Source organism: Xyrauchen texanus, chromosome 42, assembly GCF_025860055.1.
Source record: "Xyrauchen texanus isolate HMW12.3.18 chromosome 42, RBS_HiC_50CHRs, whole genome shotgun sequence".
NCBI lineage: Eukaryota > Metazoa > Chordata > Actinopteri > Cypriniformes > Catostomidae > Xyrauchen > Xyrauchen texanus.
Genome location: NC_068317.1, coordinates 26,965,160 through 26,991,292, shown reverse-complemented (window position 1 = coordinate 26,991,292; position 26,133 = coordinate 26,965,160). Strand labels below are relative to the sequence as shown.

The 26,133-nt window shown below is 39.3% G+C and overlaps 1 protein-coding gene across 2 annotated transcripts in view; it reads left to right on the top strand.

Moving 5' to 3' along the window:
- The first annotated feature begins 10,055 nt into the window (after nucleotides 1-10,055).
- Nucleotides 10,056-26,133, top strand: part of LOC127634923 (polypyrimidine tract-binding protein 2-like) — a 29,136-nt gene continuing 13,058 nt past the window's right edge. Inside the window, exons 1-8 of one of the 2 annotated variants that reach the window (XM_052114683.1) lie at nucleotides 10,056-10,170; nucleotides 11,504-11,531; nucleotides 21,655-21,724; nucleotides 23,415-23,599; nucleotides 23,724-23,864; nucleotides 24,166-24,288; nucleotides 24,768-24,878; nucleotides 24,986-25,184. In XM_052114683.1, coding sequence (XP_051970643.1) covers nucleotides 10,163-10,170; nucleotides 11,504-11,531; nucleotides 21,655-21,724; nucleotides 23,415-23,599; nucleotides 23,724-23,864; nucleotides 24,166-24,288; nucleotides 24,768-24,878; nucleotides 24,986-25,184 — 865 coding nt within the window. In that variant the 5' untranslated portion in view covers nucleotides 10,056-10,162. Of the gene's footprint in view, nucleotides 10,171-11,503; nucleotides 11,532-21,654; nucleotides 21,725-23,414; nucleotides 23,600-23,723; nucleotides 23,865-24,165; nucleotides 24,289-24,767; nucleotides 24,879-24,985; nucleotides 25,197-26,133 lie in introns of both variants that reach the window. The other variant, XM_052114682.1, reaches the window with a different exon arrangement.

Genomic DNA, 26,133 nt, shown 5'->3' with positions numbered 1-26,133 from the left:
AACATGGAGGGTAGGGATGTTATGCTGGGAACAATAACACCAGGAAGCATGGAGACTGATTGAATGGCTAGTCGCAGGTCTCAACGTCTCTACAATGAAGGTGATGGACCACGATAGACAGAAGACATCTTGCTGTTCTCTGTTTTATCTAATTTTCATAATTATAAGGCATCTCGGTGCTGCAGCTGTGCCAATATTATGTGGCCCACATTGGTAAAATCTTGATTGTATTACAGTGGAAGTGTCCAGGCCTGGGCTTTGTATGGCACCAAATGAGTGTCTAAAAGGGAACTTGAGAATCATGCAAATTAGATCAAATGTAGATCCAATTTCATTTTCCTCCTCCATCCCAGCATTCCCTTGTCCCAACTTCACCGATAATAAAAAAAAAAAAAAAAGGAAACACACACACACACACACACACACACACACACACACACACACTGTGAAATGTTTTATTCAAATGCATTTTAGGGCCAAAAAAGTCCTAACCAGGCATGACACAATAAAACTCAATAAATCTCTTATCTAAATCTGAACCAGCGATTTGCTGAATGTTTGGTTTCTATTTCTGTGGCATGACTGTAGCCCTGCCCACAATTAAATATTATTGTCACAAAATCTTGCTCGTCATAACTGTACATTAATCCTCAAAACTGTTCAGACTGCCTGTGACTGTCGCACTACAGTTCCACGGTCATTGTGGACAGACAAATTATTTGTCGCTGGCAATATGCCATTTTGCCTAGTTAGGAAATGCGAGATACACTTTTCAATTACATTTTATTTAGCAGCATTAGTATCAGTATGTAACATCCATTTTATAGTGCTAGGAAACAACTACCACATTGCGCCTGGGTGCTCATGCTGGTGACAGAAGTTTGAATGTGTTCTCAAAAGGAATGTCCCCAACATTTCCTTCCTTCCTTAATTCTTTCCTTCCTGTTTATACTACCATATGTAGCCAAGTGGAGAAATGTCATGTCATTTTAAGGAATAGTCACCCAAAAATTTAATTCTCTCATTATTTGGGGCCTGGGTAGCTCAGTGGTAAAGACGCTGGCTACCATCCCTGGAGTTCACTAGTTTGAATCCCAGGGCGTGCTGAGTGACTCCAGCCAGGTCTCTTAAGCAACCAAATTGGTCTGGTTGCTAGGGAGGGTAGAGTCACATGGGGTAACCTCTTCGTGGTCACTGTAATGTGGTTCGTTCTCAGTGGGGTGTGTGGTGGGTTGAGCATGGATGCCGTGGTGGATGGCGTGAAGCCTCCACACATGCTATGTCTCCATGGCGACGCACTCAACAAGCCACATGATAAGATGCGTGGGTTGACGGTCTCAGATGTGGAGGCAGCTGGGATTCATCACCATGCCACCACGAGGAAAAGCATATTGGGAATTGGGCATTCCAAATTGTGTGAAAATGCCAAAAATAAATAAATAACTAAAATATCTCTCATTATTCACTTACCTTGACGCCATCCCAGATGTGTATGACTGTCTTTCTTCAGCAGAACACAAATAAATAACATACATTTTTAGAGGAAATATAGCTGTCAGGTCCTTATAATGCAGCACTTTGATTGTCCAAAAGTCACATTTAGGCAGCATAAAATTAATCCAATTATGTATTTTGGTGGTTGTTTATGTAGAAAGTGGAGGCACGTGAAAACAAAATCAGAGGGTGGTGGATACAGTGACACCCGAGACGGAGAGGTGTGGTGACCTTGGTTTGCGCACAGGTTAAGTCTCCTGTGTGTTGCAGTTGTACAGAGATGGTTCCACCTCTAAAAAAATAAATTGTGCCCAAGACAAAAAAATGACCAAAATGGCAATTGCGAGTGTGGTGGCCAAAGGGGTGGCCAGGCCCTAGCTCCGCCACTGGGTTCCGTCCAGGGATCTGATGCTGTTTGAAATGGCCCAAATCTTGCGTGACGTTCATTCTTCTGTTGTAAATAAGCGCCGCTTCCGAATTCTCACCAGCTACATTTAAATAAAATGAGAAAACAAAAACAACTATTGCTTAAACAATAAAAAATATGTGTCCGTTTCCTAAATGCAACTGACATGTGTTGTTCCCACACAAATGCATTTATCAGTGAAGAGAAAACTGTGAACATGTCCTTCAAATCAACACATCGGTCTCATTTGCAACACTAGCACATGGACATTTCATCATATATGACCTTGTGATCACAGCCCATTATTTGGATGTGTATTACTCTTCAAAGGATGCTAAATTCCCTCTGATAAGCTTGTGACACTGCCAAAGCAAACTGAAGTAATAGAATAGTGCAGAAATATGCTGTGAGAATATATTTAATGATGTTTATTTTCTTGCATCCACACTTCTATTTTTTTTCTCTTCTTCAATACATTACATCACCTGCTCATAACTGTATATCTGTATATAAAATATTCTAACAACATTATTGCTCTATTGTATATATCTCTTTTATTTATCTGTTAAATCTTGTGTTTTTATTTTTATGTCACTATATATACATACATGTTTAAATGTATATGTTTGTATGTATGTATATATGGTTTCATTCTCTTTGCACTGGAAGCTTCTGTTACCAAGACAAATTCCGTGTGTGTGTGTAAGCTTGGCAATACAACTCATTCTGATTCTGATCTTGGCTAACAGAATGGCTAGCAAACATTTATGTGAAGTCATTTAATCAATATATTGTAAAACCACAGAAAACATGCTTAAAGCATATGTATTTTTTAATTACTAATTATTAATTTGGACCATGAGCTGACTTGGTATACATTTTGTTTATCATAAATACTGATATAGATGTCAACATGCATGTTGCCTAATAGCCCATACTGGTGCTGCAAGTCTCCCACACAGTTTGAAAACTGGCGTAATTAAACTTTTTAACTTTTTAGTGTAATTAAAATTATACTACCTCATCAGTCAAACTAAATGTATCTGAAACTCTTTGACCCAAAAGGTGTTTTATTTTTTTATTTAGCTTTTTATATTATTTTAATTTACACATTTGAATTGATGCAAAGGTGTCTGATTGGAGCTGACACTCAGTAACTTGGCAGAATGAAAGGATTGTTCTGTTAAGGGGTCAGCCCATACCGAAATCTAAAAACATTTTTTAAATAAAATTTAGTTAATATATGTCAGGATATATTTACATATCTTACTCCACAATTTGTTTGTGACATGTATTGTAAAGTCAATGTGAAAACTTGAAGCAGAGAATATTTTCACAAATTTTAATTTTCATCTAATATGTGTCTATACTTGTGATATGTAGGAATTCATTAAAGTATATGTCTATTTGGAAAAATATATATGAAAATATACATATTTTTATATTGTTTGAAGTTTGTTGTATGTTTATATATACAGGGTTGGGAAGGTTACTTTTAATGTAATCTGCTGTAATCAGATTACGATTATTTAACAATAAATGTAACCAGTTATGTAATCCAATCACAGAATGATTAATGTAATCAGATTACCTTTCGTTACTTTTGGATTACCACAAGGGCACATTTGTAAATAAATTCAAGATAAAATCAATATGATCTCTAAATTTTAAATTATGCCTTGAATGCAAACATAACAAGTTTGAGTAATATTATGATTACTGTTGTATCTGTTATTATATCAAAGGAAAAGAAACATGTACACTGCACCCTACCAAGAAAACAGAAATTGAGCAGTTAATGTAGAACAACTCAGTATTTTAAAGAAATCAGGTGAGTTATCTGTCTGCTATAAAATAACATTTCTCATAAAGCAAATATAATCAGAGCAGATGCACTGAATTGTGTCTTGGTTAACATTAAACTAAATCTGACAGCATATACCTCTGATTAAAAAACACTGCAAAGTGTAATTCTACCATGTATTGCAGTTAGTGTGTACAGGCAATTGTAATTTGCACTATTCATTAACTTCAGACTGTATTCAATAAGTAGATCACACGTTATCATCATCATCATTATTATTGTCATAATTAAATGCTGGGGAGTGTCTTTCCTCTGCTTGCTCATGATCCAAAGTCAAACATCACCAGCTATGGCTGATTTATGTTTATGCTTCTGTTTAAGGAGTATTTTAAAGGGTAAAAAATGTTCATCCCAAAAAGAAAAGAAAATCTAGTTTTTAAGAATAGACCAAAACAGATTTAAACATTTTGTGTGTCTTTTCAATTACTTATTCCTAATTACTAAAAGTGTTGAACATGTTACATTTGTCAGAATGTCTCCCTCATTAATAAACGCCCTCCCTCATTAATAAATCCTCAATCGCTCGTACCTCAAAAACTCTTTAGTCTTGTAGTGTGGCTAGTGTTCGCAATGTCGTATCAGGGAACTGAGGTTACATACGTAAACGAGCCGTTCCCTTACGACTCGGTAAACTTGACATGTGTTTATTTATTTATGTTATTTTCTCCCTTTTTCTCCCCAATTTGGAATGCCCAATTCCCAGTTCGCTCTAGGTCCTCGTGGTGGCGTAGTGACTCGCCTCAATTCGGGTGGCAGAGGACGAATCTTAGTTGCCTCCACATCTGAGACCATCAACCCTCACATCTTATCTTGTGGCTTGTTGAACGCGTTACCGCTGAGACATAGCAGTGTGTGGAGGCTTCACACTATCCTATGCACAACTCACCACGTGCCCCACCAAGAGCGAACCACATTATATGTATATATAACCTCCATGTGGAGGTTACTACCATGTGACTCTACCCTACCTAGAAACCAGGCCGATTTAGTTGCTTAGGAGACCTGGCTGGAGTCACTCAGCAAGCCCTGGATTCAAACTCGTGACTCCAGGGGTGATAGTCAGCGTCTTTACTCACTGAGCTACCCAGGCCTAACATTACGTTTTGTGAACGCATATGGGGAAAAGTATCCCATCATGCCGCACTACATGACATAACTTCCCAGAAAGGAAGCATGACTCTGCAGTCTTGTGGGACAGCGGCTGACATGAGTATGCTGCAATGAGTGACCCTCGTGTTGGACCAGGAAGGGAGCACTCAAGATGAATATATGAACTCTAGTCATGCAAATATGAATTAACTACTTCCTGAAGCCAGTGGGGAAGGGAGTTTATTTATAATGTAAGTGATTGTGACTAATGGTAAATTACAACGGCCTAATGCAGGTGGTTGTGTAAAAGATGGGGAGCTCATCCTAAAAGGGAGGAGCATAAGTATACAGTATATAGTATATATTTGGCTAATGGATAGCAAGCACTCTAAACAGATAGGACTTGTGAAGAGAGAGAAAAAATCTTGCAAATGTGTTTTGAGAGGACCATCTTTTCCTGCTGCAAAACATATGTCTTGTAAGGACACACCATTCGTCCATGCCCATGAGAAGGCCATGCCTCTAATTGAGTGTGCTTTAACACCAGTTGGGCAAGTCTTACCCTGCGGCTCATAAGCCAGGGAAATTGCATCAACAATCCAGTGAGAAAGTCTTTGCTTGGAGATGGACATTCCTTTTGTGCATCCTACATATCATACAAAGAGCTAATCATACAGTCTGAACTGGCGTGTATGCTCAACGTATGCGTATAGTGGCCGCACAGAGCCTAACAAATGCAATGACTGTTCCTCATCCGAATTAAATGGAGGAGGGAAGAAGGCCAGAAGGTGAACCACCTACGCTCTGAAGAGCATGGTTAGCACCTTGGGCACATAGCCTTTTCTGGGTTTGACAGTGGCTCTTGAAAGAGCTGTTTTACAGAGGCCAGAGCCAGCAGTAGTGCAGTCTTAATGCAGAGCATGTGCAAATCAACAGAGTCCAAAGGCTTGAAGGGGGTCCTGCATTAAGTCCCATGTTGGGACTGTAGCCAGCCAAGGTGGGTTTAGTTGTCTTGTTCCTTTAAGGAACTTTATGATTAAATCATGCTTGCCTATAGAGGTGCTGGCTTCACATGCGTGATATGCAGATATAGTTGCCAGAGTCCTGCAATGAAATCACTCTTGAAGAAATATGAGAATTTCATGTATGGGGCAGTTTACTGGGTCATTGCCATGTGAGAGACACCAATCAGTGAACACCTTCCATTTTAGTGCATAGAGGCATCTTGTGGACAGCGCTCTGGCCTGTAAATTGGTGCTCATGACTGAATGTGTCTGGCGCATTTTGTGTGGTCAGTTCAGGGGCCACATATGCAAGTTCCACAGCTGGGGCTGGGGATGCCAGATTGTGCCTTGCGCCTGAGAGAGTAGATCTCTCCTCAGCGGTACAACATCTCTTTCATTTCCGGAAACCATGGCTGGTTGGGCTATTTCGGCGCAACCAATAGAATCATTTCCTTGTCCTCTCGGACTTTGCATATGACAGAGTGAAAAAGGAATATGGCAGATGAATAAAGGGGAAACGCATTTGCATTTCGCCGGCCATTTGTGTGCCATTGCGTCTGTTCCCAGCTGGGCTTATGACTTCGAGTACCAGATGGGACAGTGGGTATTCCCCACTGAGGCAAATAGATTGATTTCTGCTTTGCCGAATATTTACCAAATCCTCAATAAAACTCCATTCACCTGGTATCACCCCTTGGAATGACAGCCGCCATAAAACCCAATGATTTCTGAAACAGCTTCAGTGGAAGTTTTCTCCCCAGAACTTTTTTCTTATCACTAATTTCTGTGAGGGTCAGCCATATGCGTCGATCTAGAATTGTCATGTTGCACATGGACTTGCTGATGGCCTGCGCAGTGACATTTGTGACATGGAGCCCTAAGTCTATAGCAGTGCAGAGCTCTTTGAATGTCTCTGGCTCAAAGCTGTGCTCATCCATTTGCTTGATGAGCTTGGTTTGAAATACCTGGATCAGGTATCACATTGCGTGGATTGCTGATCCAGCTTGTCCTGCCACCGATTAAGCTTTTCCCACCAGTGCGGACGTTTGTCGACACGGTTTGGAATGATGTATGGGGCGTTATTTCCAAGGCCTCCGGTATCACAGAAGAGGCGGGTGGGAGGGCACATGAGGCTGAATCGTCACTCAGAATGAGGGTGATTCATGAGCGAAGCTTCATGAGACTAATACCCTCACAGTGAGGACAGACTGTGAGAGCTGTCTCTGAGTGGGTGCGGCCCAGACGGTAAACGCAGCTCTCATGCTGATCTGACAGTGGGATGTGCCTCTCGCACAAGGAACACTTAAGAAACCACAACTTTAAAAAGACGTGAAAACGTATGTGACTCTTTTAGATATATAAGTATATAAATAAATATATATTTCACACAATATACATACAATTGCTTTGTAAGGATGCCGAAGCACTGTGGGGAATCAGAAAGCTGAGGCCCGTTCACCAGCGAAGAATCAAGCGGCGAGGCAGTGTGATGTTCACCGGAGAACTGCAGGGGAGTGGAAAGTCTTCCCGCGGAGATTCCGCCCATTGACTAGTGTATATTGACGGCAAAGGTAGAGGGCTTATAGATAAGAGATGAATGCTGTCTTGAAGGAAGAAATTTTGAGGAAATTTTGTTTGTGCACCTGCTTTTATAGCAGACAGCTTTGTGCCAAAACAGGCAAGGCTCAAACACCATAGCCAATATTAGAATATTGGCATTTAATGTAGAGAGGTTTCAACTAGGTTGTGTGGAAGGCACTCCCCTTATGCATTAATAAATGCAATGTCAAGTGTACTGAGTCATAATGGAACAGATCTGTACCACATGTGAGGGTAAAATCTGGAAAGAAATAAAATAAAATTGGCCACATTCAAAAACCTAAATACCCATACTTGGAAATCATGCTCACATGCATGGCATTCGATTTTATAATGCACTCTGAACCATTTTCTTTAGTGTGCACTATTAGAAGCACACAATTTGATCATACACACAACTTCTGCACAAGCCATGGAGATGTATTTGGCCTCTCCAAAAGAAGGCAGCAGGATTTTCTGTTGAGTGCTAAATTGGAACTTCAGTGGGGTTTGCTGCTATGAAGACATTGATTTTGCCCAGCTGGACTGAGATGGAAAGACTATGTCCTGGTAACATGTGAGACGCACAACACGTATGTAGAAAAATGGAAAACAAAGCAAGGTTTTAATAGTGCTACTTTGGTAATTAAAGAAAATGGCAGGCATCATGCTGTCATTAATTTTGAATGGTCTTGAGTTAGTAGTCATGTGGAGAATGGTTGAAAAGGTCTTTTAAATCTATTAATCTATAGGCTACGTCTGACATATGTAATTATGAAGAAGTCATATAATTGAAGTTTCACACAGAACATGCTTGTGCAAAATGGTAAACCTTAAGTTTTGTTTTATAAAATAGGGACCAGTGATAAACACTGGTAATAACAATTTCCTAATCAGTATTTTTGTCTTGTTTTCCAGTAAAAAAAAAACTGAGTGACTATTTGCACTAGGTGTAATAGTAAGGTGGCAACACAGAAATTCAAGACAAACTGTGCCCCTAGTGTCGCTGAACTGTGCCCCTAGTGTCGCTGCAGTGACGTAGGGTGTAACGATGGTGTGGATATGCTTTTTTTTTCATGCAGGTGATGTAATGAACCATGGTATTATAAGCTTGGTCTTACTACATTAATATGGTGTTAATATAGTAACCAAGTTTAATGTTGTGGTTACTGTGATTTTACATGGTGATACTATGGTTATTGTAGTAAAACCATGGTTAATTTTGGTGAGGGAAGGGTTAGGGTTTGGTGTAAGGTGTCTGCATGTGGGACTCTAAATAAATACAATTAACAAGCTGCCCCAATATTGAATGTTAGTATTTAGCTAGGGGTGCAATTTAACACCAGTGTGCAAATAGCCTCTGCCAAAAAATATAAATCGGTGATATTAAAATTATTTAATGCATTACTGTGACCTAGCCATTGCTTTCTTATTTCAATGTAAAGTGAATACATAGATGGACAGGATACATCAAAACAGCTGACATATAATCGACAACAAACGTACGTACCTTGACCTGAGGATGTCAGTTCAGAGAAATCACAGCCCATTTCACCACACTGGGTTACATTACAGTGAAATCACTCCTGACTACATGAGTCCCATGATCATATCAGAAGAATGACATCATGCCTGACAAAACATGACAGTGGCATATCTGAAAAATCAGCGCCAGGCCTCTGTTGGATGACTACTGGAAACTGGATAATAAGCACATCCATGTATTTCTTAAAACAGTAAAGGTGCACTAAGTGTCAAATCTAGTCCGACAATAAGAGGTTATCTGTAAGTTATTTGTAATAAAGTAGTATCAGCTGGCAGATCATGTGATCTCAACTTGGCACCACTTGGCACCATACTGTAGGCCATGTCCAAAATGCAACCCTCAGCCCTTGCGGGCCCTTGCGAGTCCATACTTTGGTGATGTATTGTCGAAAATATTAATTTGTGTTTATGTCATTATGAACATATTATAGAAGTTGCCTACTATTAATTTCTTTATGGGTAAAACTTTTTATTGTGGACAAAGTTACTTAGTACACCTAATTGTAATGAAATATCAGTTCACAACAGGTATAATGACAGCCTTTAAAGCATTTCCCCTATGCTTGATTCATGCTAAAAGGAATTCTATCCCAGGTTCTTTAAGATAAGCTGGTAGACTTTAATTTCATCTGGGGCTTCAAGCATGCAGCCCAAACACCATGATGTAAGTCTGTCACAGTCAATTGATATCTCACCGCCTGCTACAGCGGATTTGACTGACTTGGGAAATGTTAATAGCGTTATGCATAATCATTTTAATTAAGCCAGGTAATTCAGTCTGCATTTATATTCTTAATATTGTTTAATGAGAACAACAGCTATAATGGTAACAACACATCAAAACCAAAGCATACAACAACAATGTAGTAATAATTTATGTAATTTTTTTTAGATGTTTACTGAAGGTGGATTAATAGTAGGCTGCATTGCCAATGTGTTTTTCTCATATAACATTGTATCTAATATTATATATGTATCTAATATAATTTATTTAACGTGTAGCATTACAGTACATGATTTCAATAGATGGTCTGTGAATTTAGAGTAGGCGCTTGTGTGTCCTCCTCATGTCTCCATAGTTTCAGCCACCATTTTGTCTGTGGTGTGTGTGAGTTTGTGTATCTGAGACGGAATAACACACACACACACCAGCGGGTTTATTGTAAACACAGGTCGCCAGAAATGGACGGGTGAGCATTAGAAGCATTCTTCATTTATATTTTCTATAAATAATCTTTTAAATGTGTATTATAACCATCACACTTGTTTAAATGCTAACGTGGCTAACACGCTAGCGCTTGAAGACTTCAGCATGCATACACTATAGATTTATAGACCTCCTTTTAATAGTTATGTTGTTTGTTTCAACATCTTAATATATATACACACACCAGTTAGGGGAACGAAGCTGAAATTAGGGAAAATAGCAACAAAAAATAATAACGTAAAAACGAGGTTGCCTAAACCAGCAAACATGTGTTAGCAGTTTAGCTTCATTAGGATTATGTTTGTTCACACTTGACGCACAAAACAATATTAACAGGTTGAGTCTAACTAGTCAGAGTTTAAAAAAATGCTCGAATATGATATAATTTCCCTCTGTGCCCATTTAGTGTTATTGTCTGTTTGCATGGCGTTTGTTTTGTTAGCAGCTTGTTACTTTGAGACCTGTTAATAAACCCGAGATATATTCCATTGTTGTGATTAAACATCATCTTCGTATTTCCAAGTGCATGACTTAAAAAATTTGAAAATCATTGAAAAGTTGAGACCGTGGAAAATCAGCTATGGTTAACCAAAACCTAGTGAGCACCCTACTAGACATAATTTTTTAGCATCATACTATCAAACCCTTGTGAGCTGTCTACCTAGACAGCATTTAGAGTTTGCTGTTTGTCCCAAAAGCTAGTCAGATGCCTATCTGCATCAAACTAATACATACATTTTTAATAATAATTTAATTATGCATACTATAATGATGAATGGGTCAGAGTTTGTTATATGCATGTGGAACAGTTTAGGAGTGTCGGCTGTTCAGACCAGTGTCTGATATAGGCTACATTTAAAATGTCATTTGAACAATCTAACTAAAATAAATCAGATCTGGGCCACATTCCGCTGCGGTGTGAACGTAGCCAATCTCAAAACCTAGTGAGCTGCCTTCCTAGATAGCATTTGTGGTCAACATAATTTCAAAACCTAGTCTGCTGCCAACCTAATGCCCAGACAGCATGCCTAGGTATTATAGCCTGGTCTGTTAATTAAAATGGTTCATGATCTTAATTTATTGTGTCATTGAATAATAGCAGGGCTTTTAAATTATTTTGATGAAAGGATATCTACAGGCTTTGTTGACACCCCCTTCCACCCTTTCCAATCTACCAATGTATTCATTCTGATTCTGAAATGTTTTAAGTAACCACGTTTCATCTTATGAGCGCTCAACTGTTGCTCTAAAGCTCACATATATATTCCTTGGGTTTAATATCTATCTGACAAAACCTTCATGTTTGTTTTCAACAGCATTGGAGATGTCGCAGTTGGCGTAAAGGTGAGCTCTGTTTTCAGTTCTCTTTTTAGATTATTTAGTCTGGTTGACAGATGGATGGATGCTTTATTAATCGCATGAGAGTTTTATCTGTACAACAGCAGCCAGACAAAACAGCAGTATGGTACCCAATATATTACTATAAATATTATCAGAATTAATTACATTGTTGATTGATGTCCTTCCATTGGCAATTCATTTTTGTGGAATTACATTTTTAATAGATGTTTGACTGTTGAGTTGGTGAGATGAAGTTGAAACCGAAACAGAAATCTGACCCCATAGCTACTAGAACAATACAGGAATTTCCTCCCACTGTTACAGTTCAGTTTTGGGCATATATTGTATTACCAATTAGTGGTTGGTCGATAAATCGGCTGATATTTGGTATTTTCAAATTATTGGCTGATTAGTTTTGCAAGTTGCGACACCTTTGAGAACCGCCTGCTTTGAATGTGAAGGAGCCATCTGAGACATGTTAATAATGATTGTTCCTTTTACTGTTACGTGCCATGGTGTTACCTCAATAATAGACAAAAGTGCAACAAAATCTTATTGAAGCAGACATGCATGAGCTCATTATGTGTAGAGTGCTCATTCTCCCTATCTCTCCACAACACTTCCCTCTAATTTTTAACTGTCTTGTCTAATGATACTCATACAGTGCCATGAAAAAATATTTGCCCCTTCCTAATTCTATTTTTGTGTATTTTTTTCATACTAAATTGTTTTAGATCTTCAAACGAGATATATCATAAAACAAAGGCATCCTGAGTAAACACACATAAAATACAGTTTTCAAATATATATATATATATATTTTTAATGAAGAAATAAATGTCATATCATCCATGTGACAAACTAACTGCCCCCTCCTTAAACTTAATAGCTGGTTTAGCAGCAACAACTGCAACCAAACACTTCAGATTACTGGAGATCAGTCTTTAACAATGCTGTGGTGGAATTTTGGCCCACTCTTCTTTAAAGAACTGCTTTAGTTCAGCCACATTGGAGGGATTTCGAGCATGAACTGCCTATTTAATGTCCTGCCACAGCATCTCAATCGGGTTCAAGTCAGGACTTTGACTAGGCCACTCCAAACTCAGAGGGGGATTTACTCCTAGGTTTTGGTTTATTGTCTTGCTGCATAAGTTAATCTTGAGTTTAAACTCACAGATTGATGACCAGACATTTCCTTTTGGATTTTTAGGGCAAGTTGCCCTGGCCAAGAAACGGCAAAGCATCCCTACACCATCACACTGCCACCACCATGCTTGACCGTAGGTTAGGGATGGGCGTTAGAACTCAGTTACTCGGACGTGGCAGCAATTTTTGTTCATGAAAACGATGATCGATGGTGATCATGCATGATGTGACTTTTCGCTTAATTTGAAATTCAGTGACAGTTACCTGACAACTAAACACTGTCTCTGCAAAACGTTTTCTAAACACATTTTATTATCATTTAACATTAGAAATGTTCTCGTTAATGGATATTATTCAATAAAAGTGAATGTTTTTTACTGACTGTAAACTTCCCTTCGCTAAGTGACGTAACACACACCCGCATCTTGACTAAATGGGAGTTGATGATTTCTGCACCAGTTTCCAAGTTAGAAGTCCGACCTTAAGTGTAAATCCTTTGCATTTTAACCAGTTGAATGGTGGACATTCAGACTCTCTGAGTTGAATGGAAAGCTTCATGAATTATCACAGCAACAATACGGAGCATTGCGGCTTTCTCACAGGAGCGAACACTTGGACACACGCACACCAGGCGCATGTGACAGTGGACTCAATGCATATTCAGCAGGCGAGTGTTTCAAACAGCTAGACAGAGCGCAGCTAAATAGAACAGAATGCAGCGCCTTTAAAACTGAAAGCTATTTGAAAATATACAGTTCAGACAGTCATGAGAAAACTGGTGCGCGCTAACTAAAATTACTACGGTAACCTGAATGAAGAACAGACAAATGCGCCTTGTGCACATTCTATGATTGAATTGGGCAGCGAACCTTCACATAATGACAAAATATGATGCATTCAATTTTGATTATGCAATCTTTTGAACATTTTGTAACAGATTATTTTATAACAGCTTATGAAAATGTATAGACGATACGCTGGAACAGCAAAATGCAATTCAGCAGCCAAAGACATTTATCAGACATGTTATTATACAGTTATGTACATGTCATTGCCCCTCGAGTACTCGAGTAGAAAATGAGCAACAATGCCCATGAGATATACACAAAAACAGAAGAAATCAGGATGGGGCAAATACTTTTTCACAGCACTTTATATCATCCGCAAATACGCAGATATTTAGTTTTAAAAAACAATTGAATATTTTTCAAAGAATTAATGCACTAACCTCACAAAATTTGCAAATATAGCGATTTCCTCCTGTGAAGCATGTAGTTCTGTGGCGCAAACGTTTTTCTTCCTGTAAAGCGTGTATATCAGCCGGGATCAAAACTGTGTCCTTCTGGCTCACAAATTTTGTGTGACTGTCTGTCACTGACACTCAACGAAGGCTACCCCAGCCCTGTCAGCATGTCATGAGTGGTTCCCATGCATTGTTAAAGCAAAATGCTGCAGGTTCACTCCTTCATGCATTTCTTAACATCTGTACCGCTACTATTTATTATACAAATCTAATAACTACACACATAAGGCCTATTACAGGAGAATTACAGAGGCGATGACTTCCATCCAGGAGAAGCTGCTATGTACCATTTATCTAAATAATACATATTTATTTTCTATTTTTACAAAGTTTAAGTTTTGCGTGAAGTGTTTAGTGAAAATAATGATAAACAAAAGTTAATACAATTTTTTTTAATTTCTGTACATGTAATTTATTATCGTATTAAATTGTGTGTGATCATATTGATATATTGTGATTTATACATTGTCCACTTTACACCTGCATATTGGCCTCCCTGCAAGATATTGTGTCAATCATCCAGTTAAAAATACACACTGTTCTGTTAGGAATATATTTTATGGTACGTTATTAATATTTTGCCTTTGTGAACTTGCATTGCATCAGAAAAATACATGTTGTTGGTTTGTGACTTGCCCTAATGCTGTCATGATTTGTATAGTTTTATAATAATTTGTTTTACCAAACTTAATGTCAAATGTTAAATGTCACTTTTTTTCTCCCCTTTTTAAATATCAGAATAAGTTTTATTGCCAAGTGTTCTCACGTACACAAGGAATTTTTTTGGGTGATAGAAGCAAGTGCACACAGAACATTACAGTGAGACAGAAAATAAAACAAGGTAAGAGTGTAAATAGACAATCAAATAATAGGACATATAACAGAATGGCGTATATACACGTGCAAGTGGTAATGTATGTGCAAGGTAGGGGTATATACATTTATTTAATTAAATATTTGAATTTACATATGTACATGAGGTATTTACATTATTGCACTATGGGGGAGTCCTGAGGCAGTTTAATTGTTCATAAGGATAATGGCCTGAGGGTAAAAACTGTTCTTGTGCCTGGATGTCCTGAAGCACTTGGAGCTCTGTATCACCGGCCAGAGGGCAACAGTTCAAAGAGGGAATGGGCATGGTGTGTGGGGTCCAGAGTGATTCTCCCGCACACTAACTCACTCTGGAGACGTACAGGTCTTGGAAGTTGGGCAGGTAGGCACCAATAATCCTCTCAGCAGTCCTGACTGTCCGTTGTCGTTTCCTTCTGTTTGGTGGCTGAACCATACCAGACAGTTATAGATGTACACAGGATAGACTCAATGACGGCTGAGTAGAACTGTGACAGCAGCTCATTTGGCAGATTGATCTACCTAAGCTGGCGAAGGAAATACAACCTCTGCAGAGCCTTCTTCACAATGGTGTCTATGTGGGTGTCCCATTTCAGGTCCTGAGAGATGGTTGAGCCCAGGAACCTGAATGACTCCACTGCTGCCACAGAGCTGTTCAGGATGGTGGTGCGGGGGATCCACTGTTTTGAGCATATTCAGCTCAAGGTTGTTGTGATGGCACCAGCCAGCCAGCTGATCAGCCTCCTGTCTACATGCAGACTCCTCACTGTCGTGGATAAGGCAGATGACCTTGGTATCATCTGCAAACTTCAGGAGCTTTACAGTGAGGACTTTTGCAGTGCAGTCATTTGTGTACAGGGAGAAGAGCAGTGGAAAGAGAATGCATCCTTGTGTGGCACCAGTGCTAATAGTGAGGGTCCCGGATGTGAGTTTCCCCAGTCTTGCTAACTTCTGCCTGTCAAAGCTGGTGATCCATCGACAGATTGGGGTAAGCATGGAGAGCCGAGTCATTTAGGTTGAGACAAGATCAGGCATAATGGTATTGAAGGCTGAACTGAAGTCCACAAATTGGATCCTTGCATAAGTCCCAGGTCTGTTGATGTGTTGCAGGATATAATGCAGTCCCATATTGACAGTATCATCCACAGAACTGTTTGCTCGGTAAGCAAATTGAAGGGGGTCCAGAAGGGTCCAGTGATGTTTTCAGGTAGGCCAAAACCAGTCTCTCAAACAACGTAATGACCACAGACATTAGAGCAACAGGTCTGTAGTCATTAAGTCCTGTGATGTTGTGTTTTTTGGGGGACTGGAATGATGGTAGAGCATTTGAAGCAGCAGGGAACTTCCCACTGCTCCAGTGATCTATTGAAGATCTGTGTGAATATGGGGGCCAGTTGGTCAGCACAGACTTTCAGACAGGCAGGTGAAATACCATTTGGGCCTAAAGCTTTCCTAGTTTTTGTTTCTGAAAAACCCAGCACACATCCTCACAGATCATAAGTGCAGATTGAGTAGCAAAAGGGAGGAGGAGGAGGGGGGTTCCAGGAGGTGTAAGATCAGAGCGGGGGAGGGGTGTGAGACTTGGCTTTTCAAAACTACAGTAAAACAAATTCAGTTCATCAGCCATTAGGTTTAGCTGATTTTTGTTTATGCTTGTAGGTCAGGAGAAGAAGAACCAGACAGTGAACAGAGTCCTAAAGCTGCACATTGGACATAGCGATATGCATCATTTACAGTGGTGTAGCAGTGGTCCCATATGTTTCTGTCTTAGGTGGGGCATTTGATTTGTTTGTATTTTGGCAGTTCACGGGTGAGGTTAACTTAATGATAGTTAGCATTAATGATAATGATAGTTGAGTTCTGGTGTTGTTGCTCCGTGTCTGTGATGTGATCAGCCAGCTGTTGCAACACAGCGTTCACGTATGCTTGTGGTGGGATATAAACACTCCAGTGGTGAGTAGAAAGGCTTACAGTTGAGGAAGAGAGCTTGTAAACTAGGACAGGACATTTTCAATGTGGTTACATCTGTACACAAACTTTCGTTGCATGTTCCACCACCTCTCGTTTTCCCCGATTATTCTGCAGCACGATCCGCTCTGAACAGCTGGAAGCCTGGCAGATGAAACGCGCTCTCCGGGATGGCTTCATTCAGCCAGGTTTCTGTGAAACACAGAGCAGCGGAGTTAGAAAAGTCCTTGTTTGTTTGAGTGAGCAGAAGCAGTTTGTCCATTTTGTTGGTGAGGGAGCAGACATTCACCAGTTGAATACTCTGCAGTGGAGTCCTAAAACTGTGTTGACGAAGCTTCACAAGAGCGCCGACTCGCTTCCCTCGCTTGCGTCTTTTGGATCGCTTGTAGAGCACTGCTATGCCTCCAACCAAGATGTCTAATAAAATGTCAGAATAAGCAAACACATGCAAAAAATTATATAATATAATATAGCCTAGTGTTGTCACAGTACCAACATTTTAGTAGAAATTTCCTACCAGTGAAATTTCATGGTTTTCTGTACCAATTTTGATTCCACAGCAAAAAATATGATAATGTGTTATTGAACACACCTGTTTAGTTATTTTTATTATTTACAAAATATTGTAATAATTATAGTTTAATAAAGTTTAATTTCACCATTTCCTACATGCCATTGCATTTTAATTTGCCCAACTTTTATTCAACAGCTGTCTTGTGATATTTTGATTAATTATTATTATTATTTCAGTGAATATTACATTTTACTATACAGTTGTAATTAGGGATGTGAATATCTGCCAAAAATGCCATTCGATAATCAAGGAGCAAAAGTCGAATACTGTTCGAAAATCGGAAGGGAAAAAAAACGCACTCACAATGACAGAAAGGGAGGCTAATTTAATCTTTTGCGGTTTGTCATCAAACAAACTGTTTATTAATTGAACAAGGAACTTGTTTTTGTCGTGTTTTTTTTTTACACAGTATGCTAATTGGAAGAACAAAAAAAGGAAAAAAAACATTAAGCAAGACAGTCCGTTTCTGCATCGCCAAACCAGATGCTCGTTAGATCAAAAAATAAAATAAATGCGGAAGGATACATGTCATAATGATTTTATGCGAACCTGCCTACTTTTTAAACAAATTAGTTTTAATCAGTGTAACTATTCATAGTCTAACGCTTAGGCATATGTCATATTCTTGTTAAAAAAAATGAGCATGTCAACATGTTCTGGGAGCAGACGCGAGCGCAACCTATTAACAATTAGTCCAGCCATGGAGAAGACCCGCTCGGATGGCACAGAGGTCGCAGGCACACTCAAGTAGGAGATTGCTAACTTTGCCAGGCGGGGATATTTCTTCTCGTTGGCCTTCCACCATGTCATGGGGTCAGCGTTCATTGGTGGGCATATGTCTTGACAGTATTGCAAGAGTTCGGTTGTGGCTGTTGCTGTCTGCTCGATGTTATCATCGCCAAACAAAACAGCAATCGCGGCAGCAGAGAGGGTGTCATTCCGTGGATTTTTAGCCGCTGGTGGTTCGGTAGACCTTTCTCCCTCTACGTCAGTGTCTCCAGCGTTATCAATGCTGGACAGGAGGTCTCTGACTTCGGCCTGCACAGCGCCTCTAACATCGTCTGTTGCAAATCTCAGGTGCTTGTGCCTTGGGTCTAGGAATGATGCGATGTATGCAACCTTTTGTGCGTTGCTGACTTCTGCAGGACGAGTCTCCTTTCCAGTGATACAGACACTGTGCTTTTGAATCCCTTGACTTTGGCGTTCTCCCCTGGGATTTCTTTGAGATGCTTGGACAGTAAAGTTACGGTCACCGGGTACACCATGGAGACGGACACTTCATATTCCCCACACAAGGCAGTAGTGGCACATTTTAGCGAGTGCAACACGGGTAAGACCTCCTCCATTACAATCCAACTATCATCTGTCAATTCTAGGGTGTGTGCATCTGATAGCTTAGTGACACTCCTGTCTGATAAGGCAGCACACACGGCCCATCGCTGCTCCAATAAGTGCTGGAACATGTCATACACCGAATTCCACCTGGTCTTACAGGATTGCACTAACTTATGCTCAGGTAAATTCTGGAGTTGTTGCTTTTGCTTTAATGCCTGTGTTGCAACTGTGCTGTGGTGGAAATGGGAAACTAGGCGATTAGCAGCTCCAATTATGTGTTTTATGTTCGGTAGTTTGAAACCATCGTTTATTGCAAGTTGAAGTGTGTGTGCGAAACAGGGCTGTGAGTCCCATTCAAGTTCATCGTTAGCGTTGGCCAAAACCATGTTTTTTGCGTTGTCATGCACGCAGGCTGTGACCTTTCCAGTTAGCCCCCACTGATCGCGAGCATTAGAAAGAACAAGTGCCAGATTTTCAGCCGTTTGTCGCTCTGGCATGGCTTTGGTCTGCAGAACGGCACTCTGCATCTCCCAGTTAAGCATATAATGGCAAGTGATCGTAACATATGATTCAGTTGTCAGTGCCGTCCACGAATCCGTGGTCAATGAAACTGTACGAGCACTCGCTAAACGGCGGCGCAGATCAGTTGCACTTTCACCATGCATTTTTTCTACTCTGGTTGTGATTGTCTTTCTTGTTGGAATGGTGTATTCAGGCTCAATGAATTTCATTAACTCCCGGAAACCTTCTCCTTCAACAACGCTGACAGGGAGCATATCCTTAGCTATCATCTTAGTAATTAGCATAGTGGTCTGCTCACTGCGCCTAGCATCCAACTTACGTCTACCCAAGAAACTAGCCATTGACTGCTGCGTGCTGCCTGAGGATGATGAAGCTGCTGCCGGGTGCTTTGATCACAGGTGGCTATGCATCGTTGTTGTAGAGTGGTGGTATGCCAGCTTTGCTTGGCATAATTTACACTCAACTTTATCATTGTTAATTATTTAAATGAGTCCCACACGGAGCTTCTTGGTTGTTGCATGGTTGGTCGCAGAGTTAACGGCAATGCTCTTCTGTTTTTTGTCTACACTATGTACAAAACGTGTACCCTAGCTAGATCACGCAGTAGGGGGTTTCATTCATGTTAGCGACACCTTGTGTCCCTGACCTGAAAATACCCTGCTGCGCGATCTGTGATGGTAGGCGCGGAAAATATAATGATATTCGAAAAAGCTATTTTATGATCGAATTTCGCACGCAGTTCGACTATTCGACCATTCGAAGATCGCAACTCATCCCTAGTTGTAATATATTTTTTATTAAATTTCTTCAATTTCATGCATCTAGATTTTATTGTTAATTGTTACAGAAATACTCAAACCAGCCCATCTGGCACCAACAATCATGCCATGGTCCAAATCACTGAAATACATTTTTCCCCATTCTGATGGTTGATGTGAACATTAACTGAAGCCCCTGACCCATATATGCATGACTTTATGCACTGCACTGCTGCCACATGATTGGCTTATTAGGTAATCTCATGGATTATTGTTGGTGCCAGACGGGCAGGTTTGAGTATTTCTGTAACTGCTGATTTTCACATACATCAGTCTCTAGAATTGACTAAGAATGGTGCCAAAAACATCTGGTGAGTGGGTGGAAATGCCTTGTGGATGAGAGAGTTCAACAGAGAATGGCCAGACTTGTTCGAACTGACAAAGTCTACATAACTCCGATAACCACTCTGTACAATTGTGGTGAGAAGGGTTGGCGCCATTTTGGCGGCATGACGGGGACCTACACAATATTAGGCAGGTGGTTTTAATGTTGTGGCTAATCGTTGTATTTAAAAAAAATACTTTTTATCTTTTTAAAACGTTTTTGTGTATTTTGTGGCATCAAAGCCACAAGAAAAGACAAAATAAATAAATGCCCAAGGTAATGCAAACATAATTTGTTTTTGAGTGGACAAAGAATTAATAAGTAATATAAGTGTATTATTGGATATTATGTGGCTGATTCTTTGTCACTGAAAGAAAAGCGTTGTGAGGAAATGTTGAATTGTTCCTTATATATTAGATACTAGCATGTTACAGGTCTCCATCTCCGCTTTTCATAAAATTAGGTTGGTAGTAAGTGAATGGGGGCAGTTTATGTCCAAGATTGTTAGAGAAGAGTTTGTTCTTTTACAGAGATGATGTCTGAACACAGGCCTTTTAACTCGGTTTGTTTGCCAACAACAGAATTTTCCTCCCCGGGAAAGCAATGTTAACCTGTCTTTCTGGGAAGCAGGTGGAAAAAGCAGCATTTAATCTTGTTGTGTTCAATTGTAGTTTTTAAAGTTTTTTTTTTTTTTACATCCCTTTCAAATCAGTTTTGATGGTAGGCTTTGTCTGTCAAGGCTACCAGACATCTCCTAATGTATTCTACTAGTTCTGGCCATTTAGATGTGGGGAAACTTTCCCATTCCTTTGATTATTTGTTGTAGTCTTTATGACCAGAAGGCCAGCTCAGCATCACGTTTATTGGTGCCATAAAAGTGGCATCAATAAAGAACGATTTGGTGGAATTTTTTGTGAGACACAAACCTATTATGGAGTTTAGTTTGCAACAGTTTGCCATCCATCCCATCCGTCACTTTTAGCTGCACTTCAAGCGGCAGACCAATTGCGCCAGTGGCTTGCTAGACCCCTTCAGGGACCGCTAGCAGCTCAGGAATGAGATGACAGTGTCTGACATCTAAGACTCCACAAGATTAAAGCAACAATCTAGAAAAATAAAGGGGAAAGCCAGGGCTGTTTGGATGTGCGTTTCATGTGCCTTGATTCTTTAAGCCGTCCGCCGAGAGCTGTATTTCATTGTTTGGTTGAGGGGATTGTGAAGGTGGAACATCTTTATTGGAGGGTGGGATTTTATCTTTCATGGTTTTTTGTATGTTTCCACAGAGAGGATCAGATGAGCTGCTGTCCAGCAGCATGTATTACAGCCCCAGTTCTGGTCTGAGTAGTATAAGTGGTAGGTGTCTGTGATTTTCTTCTTTCCAATCAATTTATAAAGAGCTACACACCCCTGGTAAAATGCCTGGTTTTTGTGATGTAAAATGAGACAAAGGTAAATTGGTGGTGGCGTAGTGGGCTAAAGCACATAACTGTTAATCAGAAGGTTGCTGGTTCGATCCCCACGGTCACCACCTGTGTCCTTGAGCAAAGCACTTACTCCAGGTTGCTCCGGGAGGATTGTCCCTGTAATAAGTGCACTGTAAGTCGCTTTGGATAAAAGCGTCTGCCAAATGCATAAATGTAAATGTAAATCATGTCAGAACATTTTCCACTTTTAGATTTCAGTTTGTTTTTCAATTGAATTGTTCACGTTATAGGTCACATTAAAGGTGGAAAAAGTTCTGACGTGATTTATCTTTGTCTCATTCTTTTACATCACAAAACCTGGCATTTTAGCAGGGATGTGTAGACTTTTTATATACACTGTATATTTTAGGGATAGTTCACACAAAAAGTGAGAATTTTTTTCATCATGTTGTTCAAAGTGAATGGTGATTGATTTTAACATTTTGCCTAAAACCTTATTTTTTGTTCCATGGAAGAAGGAAAGTAATTAGTTTTTGGGTGAGCTGTCCCTTAAAGTGAAATCGAAGTGTAACAGATGTTTCAGCGTGAAAGTGTTGCATTAGTTAAGCTAAGAAGATCCTATCTGGGCATAACCTTATGCTTTCCTGTAGGTGGGCACACACGCTTACAAGCATGTGACCGGAATTGTGACAGCTTCTTAAACAATAGTTTCCTGTTAGATATTTTGTGAAAGACTCGGCCGATATTCAGAATATTTTAATTATCAGCCAATAAATGTTCCCATTTGGCCGATTTTTATTCTTGAGTGCACTGAATCGCCTGCTTGCATGTGAAGTGACTGAGATAAGTAAACGACCAGTCACAGTTAATTTTGTTGTTACGTGCCATCGTGTTACTAAAATAAAAGGCCGGTGTGCAACAGTCTCATTGAAATGGTCCGCATATCAGAGCCGCGGCAGATGCGCTTGAGCTCATAATGTTACAGTGCCCACCTGTTTCATTTTCCCTCTCTCTCTTCAATAATTCCCAGTAGCTTTTAACTGTCTTGTCTAATGATAAAAATGCAAATATTATTAAAACCTATATCATGTACTGTCTGCAAATATGCACACATCTCGTTTAAATTTTTGGTTGCTGGACTACTGTGTTTACTGTTATTTCCTCCTTCCTAATATATTAACAATTTCTCCATGTGCCAAATTACTAAAATTTGATACCTAAACAGAAATCAGAAGAAACTGCTATCTACCATTTTAAATAAATACTATTTTATATTGTTACATTATTATAAGTCAAAGTTTAGTGTGAAATTGAGTAAATATAGTGCTAAATAAGAGTATTGATTTTTTTTGTGTTACTTTATTAAATTGTGTGAAATATTGGCATTGTATCGGCCTATCGGTCACCCTGCTTTCTGGATATCAGCATCGGCCATTAAAAATACATTTTACTCTGTATTTTACAGAGAGAAAAGCTTGCAGGAACCAAATTTTTTGTTAGATCATCTTCAAATTTGAAACATAACTTCTTAGACTTGTGGCTTTGAGAACATTGTATTAAATTTATTTTCATTTTAAATCCATATATTCTCATCATCCCTTCTTGGCAACCTATGGCAGATGGAACATCTAACGGCAGCAACAGCAAAAAGCTTCGAGTTGAAGACAGAGTCGGCGACTCTCCGTTGTCCCGCGTTCTCCACATCAGGAAGCTACCCAGTGATGTCTCAGAAACGGAGATCATTGCTCTGGGGCTACCTTTTGGAAAGGTCACCAATATCCTCACGTTGAAAGGCAAAAACCAGGTGCGCGGGCCAGCTGTGATCACCCAGCCAGCTGTATCATAATTTGCACTGTAGAGAGAGATTTTCTGTTTTGCTTCAACTAATTATTTGGAATGCATCTCACCTACTGAAATCATCTTTGTAGGCATTTCTGGAGTTGAGCACAGAGGAAGCTGCCATGACAATGGTCAATTATTACTCTGCTGTTACGCCTCATGTCCGTAATGTGCCTGTATACATCCAGTACTCCAATCACAAAGAACTCAAGACTGACAATTCAAACCAGGTAATGTATTACCTGACTATAAAACAGGCATCTAACCAGGCACAACATGACAATTTTCCAGTGTCAAGTAATATTTCTGTCCTCACTGACTGCAAGATACAGCATGAAGTTACAAAATCACAGCCAATCAAAACATATTTGATGTTAATTATCGAACTACAGTATGTTGAGGAGGTTTTGAGCCAATGAGATTTTGCTGTTGATGGAGCTACTTGGCTTATGAGAGTCGTTGTACTCTGTGGATTGTGGGAATGAAAGCGATCATGTAGAATGTTTAAATCATTCTGTCCACAATTTTCAGTCAGGTGGGACTACAGCGTCAGGGTCCAACTCCAGCAACGGTGGAGGTACACCTTCCAGTCCAGTGCTAAGGATAATCATCGATAACATGTTTTACCCTGTTACCCTGGATGTCCTACAGCAGGTGGGGAATGCCACAGATTAGATCACTCTCTTATTTACAGCTTTTGTCCATGAAGTGTGTAATTTTTTTCACTTTTAAAATACTATCTTAGCTTAATATGCAGAGATAACTTTAAATAAGCCATTTGCAAGTTAATTTCCCCTAAAAGTGTAAACACTGGCTTTGTGGTGCTTTCAAAACATTGCTTTGTTGAGCATCCCAACCAGCCTGACTTGGTTCAACCAATAGTGCAAGTTTGGGGTATTTTTCAACCAATGGCTTTTGGAAGGAGTGTTAGGGAAATGTGTCATCCTTTTTGCAGTTGGGTTTGGTGTTGATGGAGGTGCAGAAATTACACACTTCACACCGTAATTTTATTTAATAATGATGACAGTTCATGTCTTGTTGATGCTGTGTTAATTCCTCTTTTTTTTTTTTTTTGTAATGTCTTTTTCCTCTGTTGATAGCTCCTCTCAATGCTCTGCTTTCTCTGTCAATAGATCTTCTCAAAGTTTGGCACCGTCATGAAAATCATCACATTCACCAAGAACAATCAGTTTCAGGCGTTGTTGCAGTTCAGTGATTCAGCCAATGCACTGCATGCTAAAGCGGTGGGTTGCACACTTTCAGGAGTTCATGTGCAAAGGACATTTTTCGACGCAGTCCTCTCTCTGTCTATCTATCTTGCTCTTTTTCTATCTTTTTCCCATTTTTCTAGGCGCTAGATGGTCAAAACATATACAACGCCTGCTGTACTCTTCGCATAGACTTCTCAAAACTCATCAACTTGAATGTGAAGTACAATAATGATAAGAGCAGAGATTACACCAGGCCAGAGCTTCCTGTTGGAGATGGCCAGCCTGCTTTGGATCCCTCTATGGCTGCTGCCCTGGGTAAAGACTCCAGTTCCCTGCTTGGTAAGATCCCAGGTACCTACCTTTTTTTTTCTATCTATTCTGTGTGTCAATTCAATTAATGATTCTTTCAGTACTTGGACAGTTCTGAACAGTTGAAGTTGAGAACTGTTCCAACCGATTAGATCAGTGAATTGAGTAGTTCGGCTGGTTCAAATACAAAATGTTTGAGGTAGAGATTTTTGCATCATTCATAAAAAAGAACAAGGTCCTAAAATTCACTCAAAAACACTGGTGCTGTATTTTTGTTGTTCCATCCATTCTGCAGAGACAATACAATAAAACAATGTTTTGTCTATGTATTGTCATGTGTTGTTTGACATATAATTTTATATTTTTTTATTAATACACTGTCTTTGTCATTGATCATGTTAAATTTAAACTGCAGGCTCACTAATACATTATTTATTTCGCCATGGTGCTGTAGATTGAGTAGCGGCACAGGATATTCTATCAAGAGTATTTTAGTATTCATTGGCAGAAGAATATAGATGTTCATGGAGACTAGGAATTTGACGATATCTCAAGATTGGGGTTGATATATGTGGTGAGGTTCACATTTCGATATAATCTTGATTCTATATATATATATATATATATATATATATATATATATATATATATATATATATATATATATATATATATATATATATATATATATATATATATATATATATATATATATATATATATATATATATATATATATATATATATTTTTTTTTTTTTTTTTTGAGAAAAATGCTAATTATAATTTATCAGAATAAAGTTCTCTAGTACAGAATGAAAGTTTAATCAATAAAAGTAGGTCCTTTCGAAATCAGCCCCCCCTCTCCCCCCTATGTTTTCCATAAAATGTTTTTTCTAAAGTCTTCAAGTTTTAAAGTTCAATTCAATTTTATCATCAAAAAAACTCCTCAAATAAATGTATAGAGCATAAATCAAATGA